The sequence below is a fragment of the Neurospora hispaniola genome (assembly GCF_033458365.1).
Source record: "Neurospora hispaniola strain FGSC 10403 chromosome Unknown B0T23scaffold_3, whole genome shotgun sequence".
Lineage (NCBI taxonomy): Eukaryota > Fungi > Ascomycota > Sordariomycetes > Sordariales > Sordariaceae > Neurospora > Neurospora hispaniola.
Genome location: NW_026944408.1, coordinates 2213506 through 2238004, shown reverse-complemented (window position 1 = coordinate 2238004; position 24499 = coordinate 2213506). Strand labels below are relative to the sequence as shown.

Sequence of the window (24499 nt, the reverse complement as noted above, 5' to 3'; positions counted from 1 at the left end):
TCATTCCATGACAGGAGAATGCTGTATCTCGACTACTAGTTTTTTTTTTTTTTTTTTTTTTTTGGTAAATCATGGTATCCTGTTGTCAATGTAGCCGGCTCCTGCCGTGGTTGGAAGCACACGTTCCTACAAAGACCGGTTCACCAAGCCTCAATTGAGCACAAACGAAGTGACGGACAGCAGAATGGATATTGAAACCAATTGGCCATGATCCTTGCTGTGTTATTTTCGGAATGTCTGCCGGAGGTTCTGGCTCGGATCCGATGAGGAGGAAGGCCAATCAGACGTCGAGCGCATGCGGGATCATGCGTTACGTGCGCGAATGTTACATAGTTGGGAGGATTCTTTGTTTTTTTTCCCTCTTGATGATACTTTCCCACTGCTGATGAGGTGGCAAGGCTAGGTAAATAAATGGTCAATTCGAAAAAAAAGCATGAACGGATGGGGGCCAAGGGGCCGACCGTGGGTCGTGGGAAAGGTGAGTGGGGGACTCCGACTTGCCAAGACAGTGCAACTAATCAATACCACCACGCACGAAAATTGCATCTCTGTGGAAGAATTACATCATGGTTTAACAGTAAATTTGGACATTGTGCGCTGGCCGTTCTCTGCGTTGACCTAGGGAAGGATCATGATGAAGGTGGTCGGTTTCTGTGACGACAATCTGATCTTTTGCCAAACTAGAGGTAGCTCTATGTATGGATTTCTCTGGAGAACACACAGGAAAGAAACAAAGAGCTGAAACTCATCTCAAAGCTCGCCGGATCCAGCGTGCGAATGCGCATACCCAACTGCCCAAGTTCTGCTGTTGGTGTCAGCCCTTTCCTTCATCCCGCCTCCTCCCTGTGATGGAAACAGTTGTTTTGAAGCATAACGACGTTCGCCAAACAAAAGGGTCTGCCACTAAAACTGTAACTGTGCACTACAGGTATCTTGTGGTGGTTTAATTTGCCAAAGCTTAAAGTTGAGTTCTGGGGGATCTTCGAGGGTGGCTGGGATTAGGGATCGAAATGTGCAAAACCGTTTGGTGACTGAAGTGAAGATGATCCACGCACGCAAGCTGCAACACGGAATTTAGCTCAAAGGGCTAGGCCGAAACGAGCGGTATGTAAGCCCCTCCCAACCCCTGGAACCCCTTGTTCTTGTCGATTTTGGGGCCCGTGAAATGCGTGCGGCTGTCGTTACGTAAGCGGATAGCCAGTGGGCCATCTTTCTTGCCCTTAACCGCGGCATGCTGATTGGCTAGCCATCACTCGAGCCTCGCGTTTTCGAGAACGTCACGTCTTCAGGCCTACCGGGCTCCCTCACGCTTCCCGCATCGTTGACCATCGCACACCCGCTTCTTCTTGCCTTCTAGCCCGCGGTCGCATATCTACGCTTCCTCCACCAATGATCGAGCCGAACCGCCGACCCTCTCGAGTGATTCCTCAGCCACCATCTCCAACGCGGTGATCCCCCTTTGACCACCGCCTACCCATCACTTATCCGTCACCTTCGACTCGTCCATCAGCTTTATTGCTTCATCCATCAAGCAGCCATGGCGCCGGTGCCATCGACCCCGCGTCGGCGACCTCAGAGTCGGCCCAAGGCTCGTTCAAGGGCCGGAGGTTCTGCGACCGCCTCCCGCGGCAAGAGACACGCCTCAGGCGCCCCGGCAACCGAGCCACCTTTAAAGAAGAGACGATACGTGCCTGGTGGGCCCGGCGGTGGCGGACGTTTTATTGATGAAGATGGTGTCGAAACCCCGGCCGAGCCATCGGGCTCCGCATCAAGAATACGAACATCCGCCGCCCGTGTCTCCCCAAGCGTTTTCCCGAAACGAGAGCGAAGTACAAGGATACGGACCGCCGTGAACCGCGATAAACTCGACGATATGCAATACAGTTCGGCTGCCGCCGTGGTGGCGGCCGTTGTTCAGAGCGAAGGCTACAAGCCCCGAGAGGAGCGTGGGTGGGAAGAGTTTCACCCAAACCTGGATATCGAGGGGACATTTATGATCTTTCAAGCCGACGAAGTAGACGGTATCTTGAGGGAGGCACCTCATACACCTGCTGTCCAACAACAACCACAACAACAACAACATCATCAACTAGGTGGCCAAGATAATGGCGCCACTACTCCTACGAAGAGCACCAACAACAACATGGTGTCAACGGACGCACCTAATGCAGCAACGCCTAGTGGGCAGGATAGGTCTCTACTTGTTGGTTCGGTCACAGATACACCTAGTAGGCGTAGACCACTACGACCCACGAGAGAATCGTCTTCTATCTATGCAAACCGTCCGCTGGACTTTGGTATCACACCAAAAACACCCAAAGTTCTTCCGATCCACAACCAGACGCCAAAAGAGCGTTTGGACCTCAAGCAGCCATCATACCGAAAAACCGACCGAATAGCCCTATTCGAGAGCAAGACTTTTGGGCAAGCACGATATGTCGACAAATCCATGTCCAATGTGGGCTATCAGGAGAGCGACAACTTCATTCGGCAGGATCGGAAACTCATCAAGGCCACGGATGCGAACGTCGAGGAAGACATCGATCCTTCGACCATGACACAAGCAAATAGTGATTCTGCACACAATTCGGCGGGGGCTGTGGGCAGGGTCGAATATGACATGGATGAGCAAGATGATATGTGGCTTGAGACACTCAACAGGCGCCGCAAGGACTCCAACCTCGACACTATAACCCGCGAAATATTCGAAATCACAATAACAAAGATCGAGAAAGAGTGGCATGCGCTAGAGAAGAGGATACCAAAGCCAAACCCGAAACCACCACAGACTCATAGGCCAAGGTCGAGCTCAGCAGCGGCAGTCAACGGCGAACCGCAGACCGGCGAGGAGCAGGATAGCAAGTGCGCCATTTGCGATGATGGGGATTGCGAAAACACCAATGCCATTGTCTTTTGCGATGGCTGCGATCTTGCAGTACACCAAGAGTGCTACGGTGTACCTTTTATTCCAGAGGGCCAGTGGCTATGTCGAAAATGCCAGCTTATTGGGCGTGGTGTCCCAACCTGCATCTTCTGTCCAAATACCGACGGTGCATTCAAGCAGACAAACTCGTCAAAATGGGCACATCTCCTGTGTGCCATGTGGATTCCAGAAGTGTCACTTGGGAATCACACCTTCATGGAGCCGGTGATGGAAGTGGAAAAGGTCCCCAAGAACAGGTGGAAACTCGTGTGCTACATTTGCAATCAGAAGATGGGAGCCTGCATCCAGTGCTCTAACAAAAACTGCTTTCAGGCTTTCCACGTCACATGCGCTAGACGAAGTCGGCTATATCTGAAGATGAAGAACAGCCAGGGTGCTCTTGCAGTGTTGGAAGGCGGTCTACCACTCAAAGCATACTGCGACAAACACTGTCCGCAGGACTACGCGAAGGAGAACGATGTGGTTCAGGCGACAAAAGATGCTAAGCGCTTTTATAAACGCGCCATGAAGGGCCGCATCTGGGCCGATAGTCAAGCTTCAGCCCTGCAATTGGCAGCTACCCACCGGCACGCCATTACCGAGCACCCTCCTGACGAATCCCAGATGACGGGAGCCAAGGTTTCTGCTGTCCTAGGGGAAACCAAGAACGGCCATCCAGGAAAGCCTATATGGAAGCTGCCATCAGGAGCGCCAATCATCCCACAGGCTGTCTACGATCTGGTGGAAAGCGCTCTAGCACGCTTCCCTATCCTGAAGAGGAAGGACTTTGTTGCCGAAGCATGTCGTTATTGGACTCTTAAGCGTGAAGCCCGTAGGGGTGCTGCTCTTCTGAAACGTCTCCAGCTCCAGATGGAGACATTCTCATCCATGGAGTTGACGAGGCGGAACTTCGCAGCTATGGGACCATCGGGCAAGACACGGTTGGCTAGAAGAATTGAGTTTGCGCGAACATTATTGAAAGACCTTGAACACCTCAAGGCCCTGTCAGAAGAGATCGTGCAGCGCGAGGCTAGCAAGCTTGAAGCTGCCGAGATGGAACGCGATTTCGTGGACAGCTGCTATTTCCCAGTCTATGAGATGCTGATACCGGCTCTCCAGAAGGCCATCCAGTACGTCTCTTGAACCGCCACTCTTGTCACGAACAACCTTGTGCTAACGGGAATAGGTCAGATAGGGACGTCTTTGCGAAGGGCTTGTCCGAGTTGCAGGACAAGATGGAGAAGCGCTACTACACGACAACCTTGCAGTTCACCCACGATCTCTGCCAAGTCATTAGTGCCGAGATCAACTCTGCAATGAACCCGCATGCTGGTTTAGACCAAATTGTCGAACCATCGTATGCTTCACCGACGAAACCCGGCGCTAATGCTGAAGTGAAGAAATGCAAGCAGATGGGCAAGAGGATATTGAGGCAAGTTCAGCCATATCTTGAAGCAGCATTGCAAGCAGAGGCGGATATCTGCAGCAAACCCTACGATGCTCTCCATCAAGAACTAGAAGGCATGCTCGATGCAAGCCTGGAAGTCAGGCAACCCACAATCACTGTGTCCAGCCATGACGGTGTCGCGGCTGAGGACATTGAAATGGCTGATGCTCCAGAAGAGGGCGGCCAGATCATCGTCGCCGATCAGAGCGACGGCGAAGCAGATGGGGAGGGTGACGAAGACGGGGACGGTAAAGAGGACGCTAACGTCAATTCCAACGGTGGACCGGATGAGATGAACGTCGATACCTCCCAACAGAAGGCGGGTGTGGGCAGCATAGAGGTAAACACATCAGAGGTCGACGCTGCACCAAAATCTAATAACACACTATCAACAAGCCAGTCAGTCGCTGGCGAAGAAGAGAAGGAAAATCACAAGGAAGACTCCCAACAGCTTCAGCTGCCTGATGGACCCACCAAAGACTCCGGCACTCCGCCCTCTTTACCCGGCGAAGGTCCCGACCGCGCCAATGTTCCCCAGCTATCGCACCCTCAACAGTCTGGGCCTCTCACACCACCTCAGTCGAATGGAAGCTTCGGCCGCGACCCGACCACCAACATCCTCACAGAGGGTGGCGTGCCCACCTACCTCCACGGCTTCCAAATCGAAGGTACATCAGTCATCGAAGAACAGTGGCCTGGCAGAGAGGCGGTGCGAAGTCTAAGTGAGGAGTTGACGGATATGGACGACGAGGCCCTCAAGGACCTTGAGTTTGATGTCGATGAGGCAGATACCATTACGGCGACGTCTCCTAACCGTGTCCCTGTTCCGCTAGTAACTGCGGAAATAGCAGTAGAGGGCGGCGCCAGCAGCAGTAAGGATGTTACTGCCGCTGTTGTTACTGCTGCTGTTGCGAATGCTACTGCCACATTATCAGCGCCGCCAGTAACGAGGAGAAGAGAGAGGGCAAACCCAGCGATGGCTAGGAAAGGTGTTAGATCGAGTGCCAGGAGGAGGTGATGACATGACATGAGATGGCGAGCCAGCGTTTATGAAGTAAATGGATGGAGCTGGGTTCCACTTATGTGTCGTGTCTTTTTCTTCCCATGTTTAATTCGGAAAATATTCTTTTCTTCGATTTTTTTTTTTTTTCATCTCTCATCTCCTCGCGCATAACCTACCTCTAAGTGCTCCCCACCTCCGAGCAAGGTAAGTGCGTGTTCCTTGGTTTCCTTTTTATTTCTTGTGTTTGCTTTCTTCTGTTTGTTGGAGGTGCATCATGGTATTGTGTATGGATACTTCAACCATCTCTGCGTCGGCGTGGCGCGTTTTGTTGAGGGCGTTTACATTTTTTTAGCCCAGCAATCGCCTTCTCTTCCTTATTGTCTTGTATTGCCTGCCTCTTTACCGGGCTTTGCTACGTGAGAAGCTCCTTTTTTTTTTTTCTTTTTTTTTTTTTCTTTTTTTTTTTTTCTTTTTTTTGTTTTCTGGCAGGTTTCTTTTATACCAGTTTTGTTTCACATCTCGAGTTTTATGTAGCCAAACGGAACGGAATGGGTGATATGGGATGGGTTAGGAGTAGACGTGGAGGGCAAAGGGGTCGGATCAATGTTCTTGATATGATAACCGAACAGGCGAAGAGGCGTGAAACAGATATTCATGATATCTGGTTTTCTCTTTTCTCCTTTTTCCCCCCTTCTGAATGGGACTTCTTGCCTGCTATTACGGTAGTAAGTGGTATATTAGGTATTAGAGTTGACCTTGACTGCGGTCCCTTACTTCTCCACATATCCAAATCAAACATACCTTCAGCATCATATTTTGGACATGAGCAACAGCGTCAATGGACAAACTCAAGTCAGATATACATGGACCACATCGTTTTCCTGACCACCTGGGAGCTTGTTCGCGTTGTAGATAGATTCTCGGTTCCAAAATCATCAATTAATGGGCTAAAGTAAAGAAAGAAAAAAAAAATTCTCACGTCTATGTTCCCTTCATACTTGCGAACGCTGTGTAACTTGTATTGCTGAAGAAAGACTTCCTCCTTCCTTTACCCCAGAGTACAGGTGTACTCATTGTTGAGAAAGCAAACCATCGGTCCACAGGTACATATTCCCCCAATAGCCTTTATCGTCATGCCCTTCCATTGTCTTCTCACGGAATTGCGCAGGTATCATGACATACCTCTTTCTAGTCTCTGCCTCCCACGTGTCGAACTATCAGCATCAGGTTCTTGGATGTATTACTGTCACTATATGTCACTCACTATATGCAGACACCTTGTTGAGATGCCGACCTAGCTAAGTAGGTAGATGGACTCGCTCAACCCAGCCCAAACAAATTAGATTTACTTTGTTTTCCGTTGCAGCCAGGCAGGCTGAACCAATCTGATCTGTCAAATTGATCTTCGTAGTTTCAATTTGTTCCCACACCACGAGTGAAAGTGATGTCAGGCTGGTGGTCTTCCTACACTATCTCTCCGTATTATCGGGAGCTGGTATTGTTGCGTTTCTTGCTTTCTTCCTTTTTTGTTTCTTCTTCTTTCTGTTTCTCTGCCGAGCAAGCCGAGTCTCATCTTCCATGCTTGCTTTACTTACACTACGTATATACATGGACATATGAGAGATCTTGGCTTCCTCATCCGTTCCGATGATTTGATCCCATCATGATTGCTCTCCGCTCTGCCGCGCGGATCAGGGTATGTGCAGTAAGTGTAAGGTAGGTAGAGGTATGTATGGCTTGCAGTCTCTCAGTGTCACTGAGGTGGACCCATGACATATAAGAGCATGAAGGATGGATGAATGGGATAGGGAAGCGAGGATGCGGTGGGATGGAAGGGACGAAGATCGTTTCGTAAAAGTTGGGGTAGGCGAGGGAGGGAGAAGAGGATGAACCCTGGATGCATATTTATAACCATACTCTGTAACAGGTTTCCCCCGTCGTTGACAGCCCGCAATAATACGCTCGGTCGGTACGTCAAAGAAACAGGATGGACGTTGGCTTGATTGTAGCTAGTTGGAAATCGTGATCCATTCCGTCATATCAAGCTAAAGGAAAAGAAAAGAAAAAGTTACCTTCTGCAAGAAATGTATCGAGCATTGGGAAAGATGAACAGATAGCCATACATAATGGATCACAAGAGATAATGATATTCAACGGGCGATGAGCAGTGAAACAAAATAAATTTGGACAAATGGAAATTGGAACTTGCGTACAATGACAGCATAGGATGGAGGGGCATGGAATCGAGTCCAAAGGCCGGGTGGTAGGACCAGCGTCCCTTTTTGAACCGTTTTTATATTATATTTTATTTGCTTATCAACAGAACCCGGTGCAGTCATGGTTCAGCTGGAGATACGTGGAGGGGCTTTGCAAAGGAGGGGGGGAGGGAGAAGGGGGGGGGAGGGCGCGCTCCATACACTGCTTGATTGCGGAGGAGGGGACTCGAGCTGTAGAAGGGGGGATGGGTGTTGTGGAGGGAGAAGGGGGGGGGGGGGGGGGGGGCGCCTAATGGAGGGGCTGCCCCGCCTTCCGTGGTAACCCAAACAAAGTCATGCTACTCTGGGCAGTCTAGGCCTTGGAGGGGCAACACGAACGACAAAAGAGCTCTTCCGGCCAAGTCGTTTGGATGCAGTGCCTAGTCTTGACCGGTAATTATTAGAGGGGAAAGGTGTTGACGGGGTGACAAAGCAAAAGAAAATCGAGCTTGGGTGACCCCCATTGATTCGGGCTCGATGGCAAGGCACATAGTCGATCCTCGCTGTAGCAGCAGAACAGCATTGGACACTTGAGGAGCTGCTGCAGTTCGAGCCTCGCGTCTCTTGGATTCCAGAAGCGGACGAGGGATGCTGTGTTTGACGATATGTACAAGGTCATCAAATTGAAAATGTCTGGTGGGGCAGACTATGCACTTTGGATGATGAGCTGCGGTTGGAAGACTTCGGGAAGCCAGCCGTTGAAAGGCGTTCGGTTTTGAAAGACTCGGGGCTGAACGAATGCCCAAACATAGCAAGGATCGTGAGGATCGTTGTTTTGAAGGGAGACCTGTCCGAGCAAATCAGGAGCCGTCCCATCTGACGAAACGGAGTTGTGACCCGGAAAGTCGAGGAGAACGGCAATGAGGTGAAAGTGACAAGGGAGACCTCGACACATTGCTGAAACATTTATTCTTAAGTTCTCCAGGTCCAGGTCTTAGTTCAGGCGCCGTTGGCCCCGAGATAGGTGTAAACCGAAAGTTACCAAAGATATGGGTTCAGACATAGTGGCGCCTAGTTGTTGGTTTTGTGTGTGTGATATATTGCTATGTCTCGTCATGGCGATAGCCCAAAGCGACCAACCACCACTTCAAGGGATAAAAGGTCGGAGTTTCCATTGCTCTGATGTTGTTGTGATGGCCGAGTCTCTTCTCATCATATCGCAGACAAGTCTGAGCATTACCGTGACCGATCAAGATCTTAGCCGACTTGGACCTATCAGAATTTCTTTCTCCTTGGTGGTGTGGCGATGGTGGTTCAAAGAAAGTCAGTCATGTTGACACTAGTCTGCATGGACAAGGTACCGAATTCTAGCAACCCGGTAATTTTGCCAAAGGGCTTCCTTTTTGACGGAAACTGGCATTCTTGAGTTACCAGAACCTCAGGGTTTGATATGCAGCTAAGCATCACCTATGACCGCAGAGGACTACCTAGATCCCCAAGATGCCCAAGATTCTCGACAGCCTGACTGAGACTCCTTCGCTTCGAGCTGTTGTAATCATGCATACCGGGTGCTTGTGCCTGATCTAGGTAGGCCATGGAGCCAGGCTGCCCTGCCTATCTTTGCGTTTGCGGAACCTGATGCTGATGGTGGGGGGAAACGAGCAAAGAGGACAAAGCCGGAATACCAGTGCAAAGTAACAACAAGGCGACCAAGAAGGCATTCCCGTCTTTGCTGTTACCGTGTACATACCAGGTAAGGTGTCACACTCACAGTCCACTATCTCTACACAGGGAGGGGGAAGTTGGAGGGTTGGGAGAGATGGAAGTTCCAGGCGACATCCACCAACGGGATCGCGAGCGGCTTTTAGGCGAGCCAATCCCAGGCCTAGACCTGCCAAGGAGGGTCCGGTGTTCGGGACTCTTGCTAACAAAAGTGCTCGCAGTTGCGGGGGAAGGCAGCGCAGCTCCTACCCAGTCGCGTTAGTGAGCAACATGGACCGACCTATCATCACACCTGCTTCCCCAGAGGCGAGTGCATGCAATTTTTCTCGAGCCAAGTTGGAAGGGCCGCTTCACTGCAACTGGAAAGGGCACGAGGGCTCGGCCAGGATCTGACGGAGATTCAGAGCGGGCGCGAAACCTACCACGCTTACCTACCTGGTAACCTAGGTACCAACTACCTACCATAACCTAGCTCACTCAATCTGAGCCTGTCCTTGTTTGGGTCCTTTCAGCCGTAGGTATGTTTTAGTTAAAGTTGAGGGTTGTTCTTGCCTGCCATCGCGTCGGATGTTTCGAGTTTTTTCGTTCCATGTCACTGAGTGCGCTGTCCTGTTCATTCCATCGATGTGGATGAGAGCCCAGTCGGCGGACAAGATCACAACTGCACCGAAACCCGACCCGACCGGACGCCTGTGTTGTGGGTTGTCACGATAACCTGACTGGCAGGCACTGAGGTGACCTGACCTGGGCTTGAAAGAACGCGGACCTGGACCTGGACCTGCCTGCCTGCCTGCCTGCCTACCTCTACTGCTCTCCACTGCTAGTAGTCTGGAAGCCCTGTGCATTTCATTAGTTGCGTTGCGTGCGTGTAAATCTTGCTGCTCCATCGGCCCAGTAGCCCAATCCCTTCTCTGCGTCCCCGTCCAGTCCAGTCGCCAGTCTTCTCTACCTACCTCTACCTAGCCCATCGCCCGGCCGGACCCCCCAGCCAGCGGGCAGCCCAAGTGGAAGCGTCTGCGCTCGTCCGTCTCCTCCCAAAAGTCTCTAAGCAACCACCACCGACGTTGATTTTTTCTCCCGACGCTTTCTATCCCAACCAAAACAGGGCGACGTCTTTAACCACAAAGAACGCGCATTTTCAACCCCACCCTGGCGATAAAAGTCCTATTATCATAGGCATCATCTCGCGGTATCTCGTCTTCTGGCCTCCGTCGCTCAATTAGACGCAGCTTGTTCCAGCGACCCTCCGACCGGCCCAGCGCTCTGCACTGCACCTCGCTGCAGCACTTTGCACTCTCCCGGGCAGTCCATCGACCAGTTTTTCCCGACCGTGGTTTTGGCAGTGGCAGTGACAGCCTCTCCCGCAGTCTCAGGACTACTTGAACTCCCCTTCTACATCCGACCTTTTCGACCCAGATTTTCGACGACGACACGGCGTTTTGCCCCAGCCCCGTCCGCGCGACAAAAAAAAAAAAAAAAAAAACCACGTTACCTCACAAAGGACGATCAGAGACTTCTGGACCCGTCTCCTTTTTCCATCATTGCTAACCCTCTTGTCGCCGCGTACTACCGGACCGATTTCTTCGCAATTCCGACGACGCTGCGCTAGATTTGCTTGCGCTTGCTCTAGACCGTCCGCACCTCCGCCAAACCCAGTGACGATTTACTAAAACCAAAGCACAACATTCGGTATCCGAAAGAATACCTATCTCCAGAAAAAAAAACACAAAAAAAAAATCACCGCTTGCTGTATTCCCAAGGAGAACGCGTTCGCCTCTCCAAAAACCCCCAACAATCGCTTCTTGCTGGGATCGCTTCTGAGCGTAAGTTGATCAACTGCCGTTACATTGCGGCTTCCCAGTCTCTGCCCAGCCGTCGCTCCTCCTTCATTTTCCCGTCATCGCGATCGCGTGCGGCAAACCCCAATCAGAATTTGCGTCGTCATTGGCAATGTCTAACGTCTTGAATTAGTCGTTTAGCTTTGCAGAAGTGCATCTACCCCAGTTTCCTACTCCTTACGCGTGCCGCTCTTTTAGACCCGTCCCATCCGACTAGCTGGGGTTTGTCGGTCGTTACCGTGACTTCGAAAACCTGTGCGCGGTATCTCTCCGATTGGTGAGGATTTTGCAATGGCGGACCATACCGAAGTCGACCTCGACTCTATAATCGACCGCCTCTTGGAGGTGCGGGGCAGTCGGCCTGGTAAGCAGGTGCAGCTGCTGGAAGCCGAGATTCGCTATCTCTGCACCAAGGCCCGTGAAATCTTCATTTCCCAGCCCATCCTGCTTGAGCTCGAGGCTCCTATCAAGGTAAGCATTGTGCTCTTTCTATTCTCCCTTTACATAGCCTCGGCATGCGCCATACTGCCCCTTCGGCAGTGTTCATAGCTGACGTCGTGCCCCACCTCCCTAGATTTGCGGCGATATCCACGGTCAATACTATGATCTCCTCCGCCTCTTCGAGTACGGTGGCTTCCCTCCTGAGGCCAACTACCTCTTCCTAGGTGATTACGTCGATCGTGGCAAGCAGTCCCTGGAGACCATCTGCCTGCTCCTCGCCTACAAGATCAAGTACCCCGAGAACTTCTTCATCCTTCGTGGCAACCACGAGTGCGCGTCCATCAACCGTATCTATGGTTTTTACGACGAGTGCAAGCGGAGGTACAACATCAAGCTTTGGAAGACCTTCACCGACTGCTTCAACTGCCTACCGATCGCTGCCATTATCGACGAGAAGATTTTCACTATGCACGGTGGTTTGAGCCCGGATCTTAACTCAATGGAGCAGATCCGCCGAGTCATGCGACCAACTGACGTACGTTACACCATTCATGCCCGGGCTTTCCGTTTGCTCAGGCTGGTTGCCGTAACATGAGACACTAACAATAGCGCCAGATTCCTGACTGCGGTCTTCTTTGCGATCTCTTGTGGTCGGATCCCGATAAGGACATTACTGGTTGGAGCGAAAACGATCGTGGTGTTTCCTTCACATTCGGCCCGGATGTCGTTTCTCGCTTCCTCCAAAAACACGACATGGATCTGATCTGCCGTGCTCACCAGGTTGTTGAGGACGGATATGAGTTCTTCTCGAAGCGCCAGCTCGTTACTTTGTTTAGTGCCCCCAACTACTGCGGCGAATTCGACAACGCTGGTGCTATGATGAGCGTCGACGAAAGTTTGCTCTGCTCTTTCCAGGTATGTTTTCTGACTTTGGCAAGCTCCGAGACCCTTGCACTCTTGCTAACCCCCTTTGCAGATTCTCAAGCCCGCAGAGAAGAAACAGAAGTACGTTCCCAGTCTTAGATGAAGCAATTCAAGACCCCCAAGAAGCACAAGTAAAGAATTTTCTTACGAACAAACCCGTTTTCCTTTAGGTTCGGCCGCCGATAAACGTCTGATACTTTCGCCCGCCCGCAACGAACATGAGTATCTTACCGTCAGCTTGTCTACCGCCGCCGTGTTTCTTGATCGCCAGGGCTCCCAGCCATCATCCCGTCTGCCGTCTGTTCCGACCACTTCTTTTGGGGAGGTCCTCGCCCCTCCTGCCGCGCCAACGAAACGAAAGCCACGTCTGCCCGTCCTGTCTCTCCATCCGTCCGGTATCCACACAACTCGAGAGGGTAGGAAGGAAAGGGAATCTTTTTATATCTCGGGGGATGAATAACGAACGACCTTTTCTTTTTCTTGTCTGGTCACTACTCCTGCTAGGAAAGGTATAGATAAGCAGTGTGTGTCTTGGGGGGAAACTAGTTGTTTTGTGTCGCTTTTCGCCAAAGGCATATGTCATTCCGTCATGGGAGAGTGTATTGAAAATTTGTCCGTTTACATCCGCTCCAGCACTTTCTGACTACGGCATGCTGTGTTTCGCCACTCCGCTAGTTTCCATCTACGGCTCAGTTTCGAAAGGTATATACGTTGCAGCAGCATCATAACACATCTCCGGTTTAATCTACCAGCTCATCGGCCCAGTCAAACAACACTTCCGCCTTACCCTTCTACGGCTCTCACAACCTAGGCTCTTGTAGTTAAGATGATCAAAATGGCCAGGGCACCATCGCAGAGGTAAAGCCACGAATCTTGCAAACGGATGAGACGGAACGCCTTGGTGATACCAGAGAAGAAACGGATGGGATGAAAGGCGGTGGTTTTCTGCGCTCAGGCCCGATTCTGCCACGCTGGATGGATAGAAAAGCAGGAGAGAGGCGTTGGGCAGGACAGGACAAGGAGAAGAAGCACGATATCGCGTCCTAGGTTATGAACATGAAGATGATAGAACGTCTTGGCAGGCTCCATTTTTCTTGTTTTTGGGGGAAAGGGGAGGGGGACGGTTGCTACTGGGTGATTATGAGGCGAAAACCATGCTGTATTCGAGAAAGAGGAGGCAAGCGTGCCGGCGGTAAGGAGTGCGCGGGGCATTGACCGATGGGTTGATCAATCAGGCTCATCGTGAAAACGTGAACTGGCGGTGGCATACGGTGACTGAGAGGCAAGAGTGGTACTGAGATACAGGTTGTCGTCGTGTTGTGTTTGGAATTCCTGTATGTTTACCAGTATAATTATACATTACGATCGAGCGGGATAGAGTGTGGTTCTCGAAGTCAAGTGAGTCGTCTAGCAATGCGTATATTACGTTGAAGATACCATGAGTGGGACGAACAATGAGAGGGGGTAGCGTAGCCCTCTTCGTCAAGTATGCGGGAACGTCGGACGGAGAGGGATGACAGAGAAGGGGCCTGGAGTCTTAAGTCGGGAGCTGGGGATTGGGCAAGGGGCAGGTATTTCTGATGTATATGTGAACGTATCCTCAATGTTTTGTTTTGTTACTTATTGCTAAAGTTTCTTTTCGTTTTAGGTCTTTCCTTCACTTTGTGTTCCCTTCGTTGCGTGAGCTTTGTTTTTAGTACCTTCCGTTAGATAATGGGAAATATGAAGTCAAGCAGCACTGGTTACACTCTTATGTTCATGAGCTCTCACAAAGCTTACTGCCAATAACATTGCCTCATAGTATTTTTTTCTCTAGACGTACACCTTGCTGTAATACATTTCCCTTCATAACTTCGTAGTCTCCGAGTGTCAATACAAGCACGTTGATGATCACAATTGAATAATCAGGTATTCATAGCAATCCGAATTCTGAAGGGGAAGGGTGATGGTGAATCGATCTCACTAGTACTTCATCTTCCCTTTCCATAGTGCGTTGTGAACTTCGCGTGTTTACTTGCCTAGGCGCATCTACCGTATAATATCTGGAAACTGACTTTCGGGAAAAGCTCAGCCTATTTTCTGCTTCTTTCCTACACCTGACATCTTTGACTTCACCCGCTCCATGTTTTCCAGAAAGTAAATTCCCCGAAAGGTATATGATCTAGACCCGTACCTGGTTCATCTACCCTGTTTTAGGCATGATACTTGTATGTCAAAGGATCATCAGCTGTTTTTGAATCCCCCATACGTCGATTTATTTCCTCCTAGGCTCATGTTCTCGGTGTTCCCCATGGCTTCACTCGTCACCAGGCTTCTCAAAGACCGCAGCCCTGTTCTATACTCATAGTGAAGCGTCATCACTTATATCTACGCAGTATAACTCAGTAACCAACCTGAGTTGACTTCGATCATTCAAGAAGCGTTTGATTCGAGCCTATGGGAGAAGGGCCAAGCAATAGCACTTGTGCTTATGCAAAGAGAGAGAGAGAGAGAGAGAGAGAGAGAGAGAGAGAGAGAGAGAGAGAGAGAGAGAGAGAGAGAGAGAGAGAGTATTCCAACCCAACTAGTTATCTAACCTTCGGAACCACAACCCACAACCATCTAACCAGATATCCCTCCTTTCTCCAATATCCCACCCATCTATCCCCTAATTCACTGTCCACCCTCCAAGTCCTTATAAGTCTCCTCAGTCATCCAGCTAGAATCAGCCGTCTTCTTTTCTCCGCTACCTCCCCTCGTATCAGTTCCAGTTCCAGTTCCTTCCCCCGTCGTCTTACTCTGCTCTCCGCTTTGCCTCCCACTCCCACCAGCATGCCCTCCTTCAAAATCCCCCCCCTTGTAAGTTTCCTCAGTCATCCAGTTATCGCAATCGGCACACTCTGTCTTGTTAGAGGTACTTTGCTGCGGGGGGGCAGCAGCCTCCGTAGACTTGGTTCTGGTAGCTTCCATAGTAGTAGCTTCCGTAGCCGGCTGCTGCTGCTGCTGCTGTTGCTTCTTGGAATAATAATCCCGATCAACATGCCCCAGATTTCTCTCCGGTTGAATCACGTCTCTCACCCGCCTCTTGAGCTCCTTGGTTTCGGGGAAGCCGCCGTCTGTTTTGCGATCCCAGATTGTCTTTTGCTGTATTTCGCGAGTGGTGGAAGCTTGGTTGTCCAGAGTGGTGGCGGCGTAAGTGATGTCGACGACAAAAGTGCCGCCTGTTGAGGGCTGGAGAGCGACCTCGCCGAGAGAGGTGGAAAAGGTTGAGAGGAGTTCTTGGGCGTACTGTGTTGGAGCAGGGGAGTTAGAATTCATGGAGATGTAGCTGAGGTTACGTGGTTCATGTGTATTTGACGGGAACCTGATGGGTGAATGTGTGGATGATGAATGGTGTAGGTGAAGTGGGAGGGTGAGGCGGGGGTTAGGGAATTCAGAAACCCTCTTCCGAGACGGTGAATAAATGACAGTGGCGAGACTCGAAGCGTCTGAAAAGTACTTTGATATCTTCAGGAAACTTTCTACTCACATAAGCTGCCCTAAGCATCCACTTGCACTGCGTACAAAAGCGGATGGTGACACGAGGAAGTAAAGTTGGAGTCGAGGCACTGGTAGTAGTAGGAGTTTGGTCCATCATCCTTGTGTGTACTGGGAAATGCTATGTGAAGAATGAGAGTGCTATACATATATATATTCGCGTAGATGGAGGCCTCTCGATTGTCATGGACTTTGCGTGTTTTTCTCACTCTGGACGGTTTTGGGTGGCGGCGTGTAAGTGGGAGTTCATGTGATTTGGAGGGAAGTCCACACGAGAAACGGCCAAATCCTGGAGCTGTACTCAGCTCCATCGTTACGGATGGGTTCCGCACCCCGAATCGCCTGTGCGTCATCACGCCTCCGATCTAAACATAAGTTCATCAACAACCAGAGCAAGATCCCCAAATGGATTACTATCTTGTGAGGATTTGCCAAGCGTCAAGTGCAATAATAGAGACATTTTTTAATGTCTATTTCTCGACCCAACTGCAGCAATCCATCACATAGGATATCAAATTCCGTTGATGAGGAAACTGGAGCTATTTTGATGCATTCATTCAAATATCATCAGTTTGAGTAGAATCGATAGTCTAGTGCATTTCATTTGCCTCACTTATCATGTCGTAAGCCCCTTCCTTTCCAGACCCAGAAGAGGAAGCCGCGCGAAAAGCGCTTCATGAAGCAGGATATACACATGTAAAAGACAAAAAAGGGAATCGAGAAGGCCGAGTATAAAAGAGTACAACCGGGGAATAAGAAGCGAAAAAAAAGGAAAGAAAATATAGAAAAATAAAAAGGTATTACATGCTGAAGAGTCTGCCGAGCCTGCCTGCCGTAGATCCGAAGTAACGGATGGGGGTATTTGAATAAGCATTATGGTCAGGCCAGCCGTCGTGTCTTCACTCCTCAAAACCTTTCTCCCCGGTTTGACGTATCGTGATAATGGCGGCGACAAGGACGAACCGCAAAAATGTCGACCTCTTTCCCTCCCGATGATGGACACCTGATCGCTCATAATCTCCGATAACGTTCTCGGCCTTCCAAACCAACTCCGTCCGGATTCAATCCCGCTTGCAAACGACGGTGTCCGCCCCTCCAAAAGACTTTCGTAGGAATCGCTGTTTCGAAAAGCTGAACTGATCGCCCGTGCTAAACAGAGTGACTCGAATGTCCTCCCCTTTTGTTGCCGTATTGATGTCGTAGCTTTTCGCAGTTGGCAATTTACATGACGACGCAGCACCCGCTGCTCTGTTGTGGCAAATACGGGTCTTCGGACTTGGGCACCGGCCCCCAAACACTTGGTACCATGTAGTCTCGTGTGCTGTTGCAGTAGGTGATTATGCTATATAGAGAAAAAGAAACGACTGTCAGCCTCATTGAACCGCGACCGGCACATGTTGCCGAACGACCCGAGCAACAACGAATGTCAGTTCTCACCTCTTGGCTGCCTGGCTAACCGGAATCCTCTCCCTTTCCAAGTCCTCACGTAGTCGGTTATTGAGTTCGGTCAATCGACGGAGTTTTAGATCGGCCATGCTTTGCTTGTTCTTCTTGATTTGCGACGGGTCGCCGACATCGCGAGAGGCGTATTGAGGCATTTTGGCTGATATTATCGAAGCCTCGACTCCAGGGTAGGAATTAAAGGAGTGTTGGAGTGTCGTCGGGGACGTGGGCGACAATGGTGCTGCGACAAAAGCCGACAACTAGTTCGGACAGGCTTGGTGGTGAGGAAGGGTCGCAAGTAGAATTCGGGGTCGGTGGTGCTGTGGGTATTTAACGATAGGAATTAAGCTGTTTAGACATGTCGTGTCAGCCGTGTTGTTCAGATGTCGTCGTCAATCGCCATTCATTCACTCCAGTCGGCGGTCGGGGTCGCGCTGATGCTTGCTCGTGTCGGGGGAGCGAGATGGAAAAATAGTTGAAGTTCGGGCTCTTCCCCCGGCGGTCCTCTGTCCTTGCTACTGACGGCTGGCGATTAGGCGGCCACTAATGAGACGGACGGAGGTGCCAAACGTGAAAATGAAGGGCGACGGCCGCGATGGAGCAATTGGAAAAATTGCGGCAAGCAGATGGAACGATCGGAAATCGCGAATACATACCGGATACTCTTGGTGAAGGGCAACCTCCTGGCACGCAACGGGGAAAAGGTGATGTCGACAGTCGATAGTTGGGTTAAGCGAAGGGTCGGAGAAGGCGCAAATGGATCATTGATTGTCCCGAGTATTGAAGAGAGGGAGGAATTGCGGACAACGATGCCAGGAATGCTTAGGACCGACACACGATTGACGATTCCTAATAGCAAGTCTTGGGAAGAGAAGGGGCGCCCATATGGAAGTTCCTTCATTCCTTCAGTGCCACTGGCGGGCCCCGGACCGCGACGGGGGTCAGTGCGCAGCCTGTAGAGCCAGTAGCAGCGCAGCAGGGAACGGTTCGGTAGGCGGGTGCAGTCCGTGCAATTCCCCAGCAGGCATGGACGCCCCAGTTTCCCCCTGCTTGGCCTGCTGCAGTGCTGCGCTTTTACCTGCACTTGCACTGCTGCAATGCTGGTCGCTTCGGTGCTGCGCTCCTCTTCTGGGCAGCCAAAGCAACCCAGGGCGACGAGGAAAAAAAGGGCCAAGTGCAAATGAGACGGACCAGGGGGTCGCTTAGCAAGGTTTGGTTAGATTAACTCGACACTAACTACGACCGTAGACGGAATGGGTGCAGGCGAGTTAGTATCAAGACAAGATAGCAAGTATCACCACGAGCTCCGCATTCAGGATGAGGTGCCGGCCTCCCTATTGTCCTGCCCCATCCGTGCCATTGTGATTGACATTGTTGCAAGCTTCTGGAAGCGGGACTGGAGGTCAAGATCTAGGAAAAGAAAAGGAAGATGGAGGCCGTTGAAGATGGACTGCTGCCACCGCCGCTGGATAGGCAGGGACAGGACTAGTCCGACCAACCGACGGGACCTTTTTTGGATCTGTCGGTGCTGCTGTGCATGAAAGCTGCAGCATGGAAATGGCAAATGCAGGGCAGTCAGAACACGACGGGTTCCGCCCCCACTTTATCGTCCCCCCTTTGATGGTCTAGCGGAACCACCCCGGCTCAGCAGGCATCTCCGGACGGGATTGGGAATGGCGCCATTGGGTGGGTGCCCACTTGCTCCGACCGATGATGGATGGGCGCCTTGAACGCTCTGGGTGGGACGACGAGGGTACAGAGGAGAGCGTCCTGTTTCTGCATGTATGTATGTATGTAATTACAGACCTTGAAGTCTTATGCAGTTGCTGGTGTGCATTCAGCTACAGGAGAAGAGTTTGCAGTCACTCTAAGCAATTCAACTAGCAATATTATATGCCTTTTTGGAAGATATATGTTCTTACTGGGGATTACCTTCTCAATGCTCGACCGAAGTTCACCACGATTCTGTTCCAAGTTCCAACTAAGCCTCAAAGTGCAATTTCGTCGATGACAGCCGTGAGAAAGCTTGGCAAGACCGCCAACGGTCCGTCATCGGTCAAGGCGGGGGTCCGTGGCCCGGCAGATAGGAACGTCGCCAGCGGGCTGGGAACTCGGGCACAAACAAAGAACAAAAGCCGCTGTGCACACACACCATGGAGCTCCTTTCTAGTGTAGTGTAGTGTAGTGTACACTGGGCAGCACCAGACGCCAAGATGGCAGAACATCCCACTTGCCCTTTGCGACAATCCAACCTTTTTACCATTGTGCAGAATAGCCTCACAGCAGATCACGGTTAAGATCGAGAAAACAATTAGGTGCATCTCAGTCAATCCCAATTGCTACAGCAGTGACCAAACATCCAATCGCACAACAACTTGCACTTCACGCCTCTGAGTGGTTGTCGCAACGACGTGCTCGATAAGCTGCATCACGTGACTGTCCCGCATCATCCCAGCCCACAAAGTGCTCCTCAGCAAAATCGAGCCTCTAGCCTTGGCCAGGGCTTTTTTGGCTAGCGACGAACTGAACTTCTCCACGAGGCGAAAAAATCGTCCTGGACAGCGCAGCCTCAGCCAAAGTCTCCAGCATTTCTACGTGCTGCTTTGCGCGCCGCGTCCCCTATCACCACTTTATCCATATCTCCTCTAGATTAGCCAAGTGCCGAGGAGTTGCCCATCATGGTGAGTTGGGAATACAGCCTAGCCTTATGGTTATGGCTTCGAGTTCATATTATCTTCTGCCCCTCCTTTGACTGGAAAGCCAACTCCATCGTCACCTACCTCATCACCGCCCACCCTGCCCTCCACCCCCCCTTCAACCCTCGACCACCCCCGCTCCCCGCCTGTCCCGCTCACCACCAAGTGTCGTCGTGTGTTGTGACCCGTGGTGACCGTTACTGATCATCAACAGCCTCCCCCACCTCACCAAAAGCCTGAGAATGTTCTCAAGCGCGCCCACGAGCTCATCGGGGTCAACCAGGCCCCCGCCGCCCTGACCCTGCTCCACGAGCACATCACCTCGAAGCGCTCCCGCAATGTCCCCATCGCCTCCCTGGAGCCCGTCATGCTCCTACTCGTCGAGCTCTCCGTCGAGCAGAAGAAGGGCAAGCTCGCCAAGGACGCCCTCTACCAGTACAAGAACATCGCCCAGAACACCAACGTCGCCACCATCGAGTTGGTTCTCAAGAAGTTCATCGAGCTCGCCGCCGAGAAGGTCACTGCTGCCCAGGCCAAGGCCGACGAGGTCCAGTCTAGCATCGAGGCCACCACCTCCAACATCGACGATCTCGAGGCCAGCGAGACCCCCGAGTCCATCCTGCTCGCTACCGTTTCCGGTGAGCAGTCTCGCGACCGCACCGACCGCGCTATCGTCACTCCTTGGCTGAAGTTCCTTTGGGAGGCTTACCGCACTGTTCTTGACATTCTGAGGAACAATGCCCGCCTCGAGGTTCTCTACCAGAGCACTGCTATGCAGGCTTTCGACTTCTGCCTCAAGTACACCCGCAAGACCGAGTTCCGCCGCCTCTGCGAGCTTCTCCGCAACCATGTCCAGACCGCCGCCAAGTACTCGGCCCAGATGCACGCCATCAACCTGAACGACCCCGATACTCTTCAGCGTCACCTTGAGACCCGTTTCCAGCAGCTCAACGTCGCCGTCGAGCTCGAGCTCTGGCAGGAGGCTTTCCGCAGTGTTGAGGATATCCACACCCTCCTCAGCCTCAGCAAGCGCCCCGCCAAGAACGTCATGATGGCCAACTACTACGAGAAGCTCACCCGTATCTTCCTTGTCGGCGAGAACTACCTCTTCCACGCCGCTGCTTGGGCTCGTTACTACAACCTCTTGCGCCAGTCTGCTGCTCTCATTGCTTCTGGCCACAGCAAGAAGGCTGATAACCCGGCTTGCAGCGATGCTGACCTCCAGAGGGCTGCCACCTTCGTCATTCTCTCCGCCCTCTCCATTCCCGTCATCAGCACCTCGCGCTCTCGCGGTGCCATGGTGGACTTCGACGAGGCCCGCAAGAACAAGAACTCTCGCTTGACCCACCTGCTCGGCATGGCCCAGGCCCCTACCCGTGCTGGTCTCTTCCGCGATGCCCTTTCCAAGTCGCTCCTCCGCCGCGCCCAGCCCCAGATTCGCGATCTTTACAACATCCTCGAGGTCGACTTCCATCCTCTTTCCATCTGCCAGAAGATTTCCCCCATTCTTGCGGAGATTGGCGCCGATGCCGAGATGCAGAAGTACATCCTTCCTCTTCAGCAGGTCATTCTCACCCGCCTGTTCCAGCAGCTTTCGCAGGTGTATGAGACTGTCGACCTTGAGTTCGTCGAGAGCTTGGCTCAATTCCCCGAGCCTTTCCAGGTCACTCGCGGCACCATTGAAAAGTTCATTATGAACGGCAACAAGAAGGGCGATCTCGCCATCCGCATGGACCACGCCACTGGCGTTCTTAGCTTCGACGCTGATGTCTTTTCTTCCGCCAAGGCTGTCCACGCCGGTTCCTCTGCCGGCTCTGCCGAGAGCGAGACTGGCTCTGTCCAGCGTCTCCAGAGCACTCCCTCCCAGATTGTGCGCTCTCAGCTTACTCGCCTCGCTGAGGCTCTTTACACCACCTGCCGCTACATTGATCCTAGCTTTAACGAGGCTCGCATCAAGGCTCGTGATGAGGCCCTTGCTCGTGCTAAGGCTGGAGCCGAGAAGGAGCACCAGGAGGTCCTTGCTCGCAAGGAGATCATCCAGACACGCAAGGATAAGGCTTCTGAGGCTCAGGCCCAGAAGGAGAAGGAGAATGCCCGCAAGAAGCTGCTCCAGGAGCAGGCCCTCCAACAGGCCGAGGCTGCCCGTCTTGCCGAGGAGCAGAAGCTCCGCGAGGCGAAGCGTCTTGCCAACGAGCGCGAGCAAATCAAGAGGAAGGAGGTTGAAGCCCTGCTCAAGGACATGAAGCTCGAAGAACTCCAGGGTGAGGACATTGAGACCCTTGACAGCAACAAGATCCGCATGATCAAGCTCCAGCAACTCGAGCGTGAGAAGAACAGCGTCGCCGAGAAGCTCCGGATTACTGGCAAGCGTCTTGATCATCTCGAGCGTGCCTTCAGAAAGGAGGAGGCTAAGAAGCTCCCCGAAGACTACGCCAAGCAGCGCGAGCGCGATCTCGCTGCCTACGAGCGTACCAAGGCACAGACTCTCAAGGAGGCTGAGCTTAAGCACAAGGCTGATGTTGAGCTTAAGCACCGTCTCACTCGCCTCATGCCCTTCTACGAGTCCTTCAGGTCTGACCTGCACGAGCGTCGCCGTGATGAGTTCGAGAAGCGCCGTCGTGATGCCGAGCGTGAGATGGAGAAGCAGATCAACGCCCGCCGCAAGGAGGCCCGCGAGAAGAGGATCCGCGAGAAGCGCGAGCGTGAGGAGCGTGAGCGTCAACTCCGCGAGGCCGAGGAGCGCGCCGCCAGGGAGAAGGAGGAAGAGAGGAAGCGTCTGGAGGCTCGCCGGGAGGAGCTCCAGCGTCTCAAGGAGGAGAAGGAGAAGGAGCGTGAGAAGTTGCGCGAGATTGCTGCTCGCCAGCAACAGCGCGAGGAGGAGGCCATGGCCAGGCGCAAGGCCGAGAAGGAAAAGCTTGCCGCGACCCCTTCTGCTTACAGACCCCCCGCGGCTGCGGAGCGTACCGAGGCTGCTGCTCCTCCCCGCATTGCCCTCGCTGGCAACCGCCCCAGCTGGAGAGAGCGCGAGGCCGCCAAGGCCGCCTCTGGAGAGACCGCCGCTCCCGCACCTGCTGCCGCCGAGCCCGTTGCCGAAAGACCCCGTGCCGCTGCCCCCCCTGCGGAAAGGACAGAAGCTGCTGCTCCTCCCCGCCTGGCCCTTGCCGGCAACCGCCCCAGCTGGCGTGAGAGAGAGGCTGCCAAGGCCGCCTCCGGAGGTGGTAATTCTGCGGCCGTCCCCGAGAGGAGCGCTCCTCCTCTCAGGGCTGCCGCCCCTCAGAGAGCTGGATCCGGTCGTCCTGAGAATGACAGGGACGTTCCTCCTGCGGAGCCCTTGAAGGCGAGCGGTGCTCCCGGCAAGTACGTTCCCAAGTGGAGACGTGAGGGTGCTTAAGAGTCTATCTCTTTGCACTTGTTCTCATGGGAGTTTAAGGGTTGTTCGCGCTCCCTTTTTTACGAGGTTCATGTAAATTAGCATCACGTAATATGGGGAGCACCTCTTGCAGTATAGACTGGACTAAAAGTGGTTGTGCGTTTTTCTTCACGTTTATCATTCATTCATTCAAATGGTCCCAGTCCTCCCAGACGTTGATGGTTAATGGTCATAACAAGTCCCAAAAGCTGTTTACAACTTGTTCATGCGGCGACTGCTTTTACAGTACTTGATCAACCTCTTTATGTTCCGTGTAACGTCTTGTAGCGTACCTTCGTAATCCAGCGACAATTTGACCAAAGATCCGAGGGCTTGGTTTCGGGGTAATTCGAAATTACGTTGCAATATTAAAGGACGAGTTACTCTCCGTCCACCGTCGCAGCTCCACTGATCAAGATGAGGACGGGGCAGCGATCGACCCCAAAACCCCGTCGCTTGGGAACACCCCGGTCGACGATCACTGCTTTCACCACGGTGACAAAGACACAAAGTCTTCAACAAAGCTTTTCGTTTTTCTTTTTCCAATTTTAAGGAAAACTGTTCCATCGGCTCTGTTTCACACTCCCCCGGTACTACACTACCTGACGTGCTAACCTACCCCCTGAGTTTGTCGCATCAGCCTCCTTCCAAACATCCCGCCATCGCATCGTGTTTTCGGGCTGTCGCGTCATCATCCGTCGTTGTCGCACCTCGCCGTTGTCAATATTGCACTTTTGATATTGCTCAAGGGTTTCTTTGACGTTTCGCAATGCTTGCTACGACGGTGACCATGAGAACTGAAAGGGAGAGCCGGGGAGGCGAAGTTGGGACATAGTGTTGAACATGGCTGGACATGTCGTTAGGTAGGTATTTGTGTATATATCATATATCACGTGTCGTGAGGAACTCCATGTTACCATTCAAAGTTTCTCGCGCTTGCTG

The 24499-nt window shown here is 52.2% G+C and overlaps 5 protein-coding genes across 5 annotated transcripts; 3 read left to right on the top strand and 2 right to left on the bottom strand.

The window, feature by feature from the left end:
* The first annotated feature begins 1327 nt into the window (after window positions 1-1327).
* Window positions 1328-5761, top strand: B0T23DRAFT_114051 (uncharacterized protein). The gene is made up of 2 exons (XM_062831914.1): window positions 1328-4053; window positions 4110-5761. Exons 1-2 carry the CDS (start codon window positions 1538-1540, stop codon window positions 5386-5388), a joined length of 3795 nt encoding a protein of 1264 aa, XP_062694070.1. The 5' UTR covers window positions 1328-1537; the 3' UTR covers window positions 5389-5761.
* Window positions 5762-11419: 5658 nt separating this feature from the next.
* Window positions 11420-12596, top strand: B0T23DRAFT_313831 (Metallo-dependent phosphatase-like protein; the record flags this gene model as incomplete). Its single annotated transcript, XM_062834762.1, has 4 exons — window positions 11420-11599; window positions 11703-12104; window positions 12185-12484; window positions 12546-12596. 4 exons carry the CDS (start codon window positions 11420-11422, stop codon window positions 12594-12596), a joined length of 933 nt encoding a protein of 310 aa, XP_062694069.1.
* A 2402-nt stretch (window positions 12597-14998) lies between these two features.
* B0T23DRAFT_377101 (Rdx family-domain-containing protein) lies at window positions 14999-16252 on the bottom strand. Its single transcript, XM_062837008.1, has 2 exons — window positions 16002-16252; window positions 14999-15760 (listed from the first exon to the last, which is right to left on the bottom strand). Exons 1-2 carry the CDS (start codon window positions 16107-16109, stop codon window positions 15146-15148), a joined length of 723 nt encoding a protein of 240 aa, XP_062694068.1. The 5' UTR covers window positions 16110-16252; the 3' UTR covers window positions 14999-15145.
* An 875-nt stretch (window positions 16253-17127) lies between these two features.
* On the bottom strand, window positions 17128-17755 carry B0T23DRAFT_113865 (guanine nucleotide-binding protein subunit gamma). The gene is made up of 2 exons (XM_062831912.1): window positions 17447-17755; window positions 17128-17351 (listed from the first exon to the last, which is right to left on the bottom strand). The coding sequence occupies exons 1-2, from the start codon at window positions 17605-17607 to the stop codon at window positions 17231-17233; spliced, it is 282 nt and encodes a 93-aa protein (XP_062694067.1). The 5' UTR covers window positions 17608-17755; the 3' UTR covers window positions 17128-17230.
* Window positions 17756-19165: 1410 nt separating this feature from the next.
* Window positions 19166-23539, top strand: B0T23DRAFT_427625 (uncharacterized protein; the record flags this gene model as incomplete). Its single annotated transcript, XM_062840077.1, has 2 exons — window positions 19166-19234; window positions 20363-23539. The coding sequence occupies 2 exons, from the start codon at window positions 19166-19168 to the stop codon at window positions 23537-23539; spliced, it is 3246 nt and encodes a 1081-aa protein (XP_062694066.1).
* Between the last annotated feature and the right edge of the window lie 960 nt (window positions 23540-24499).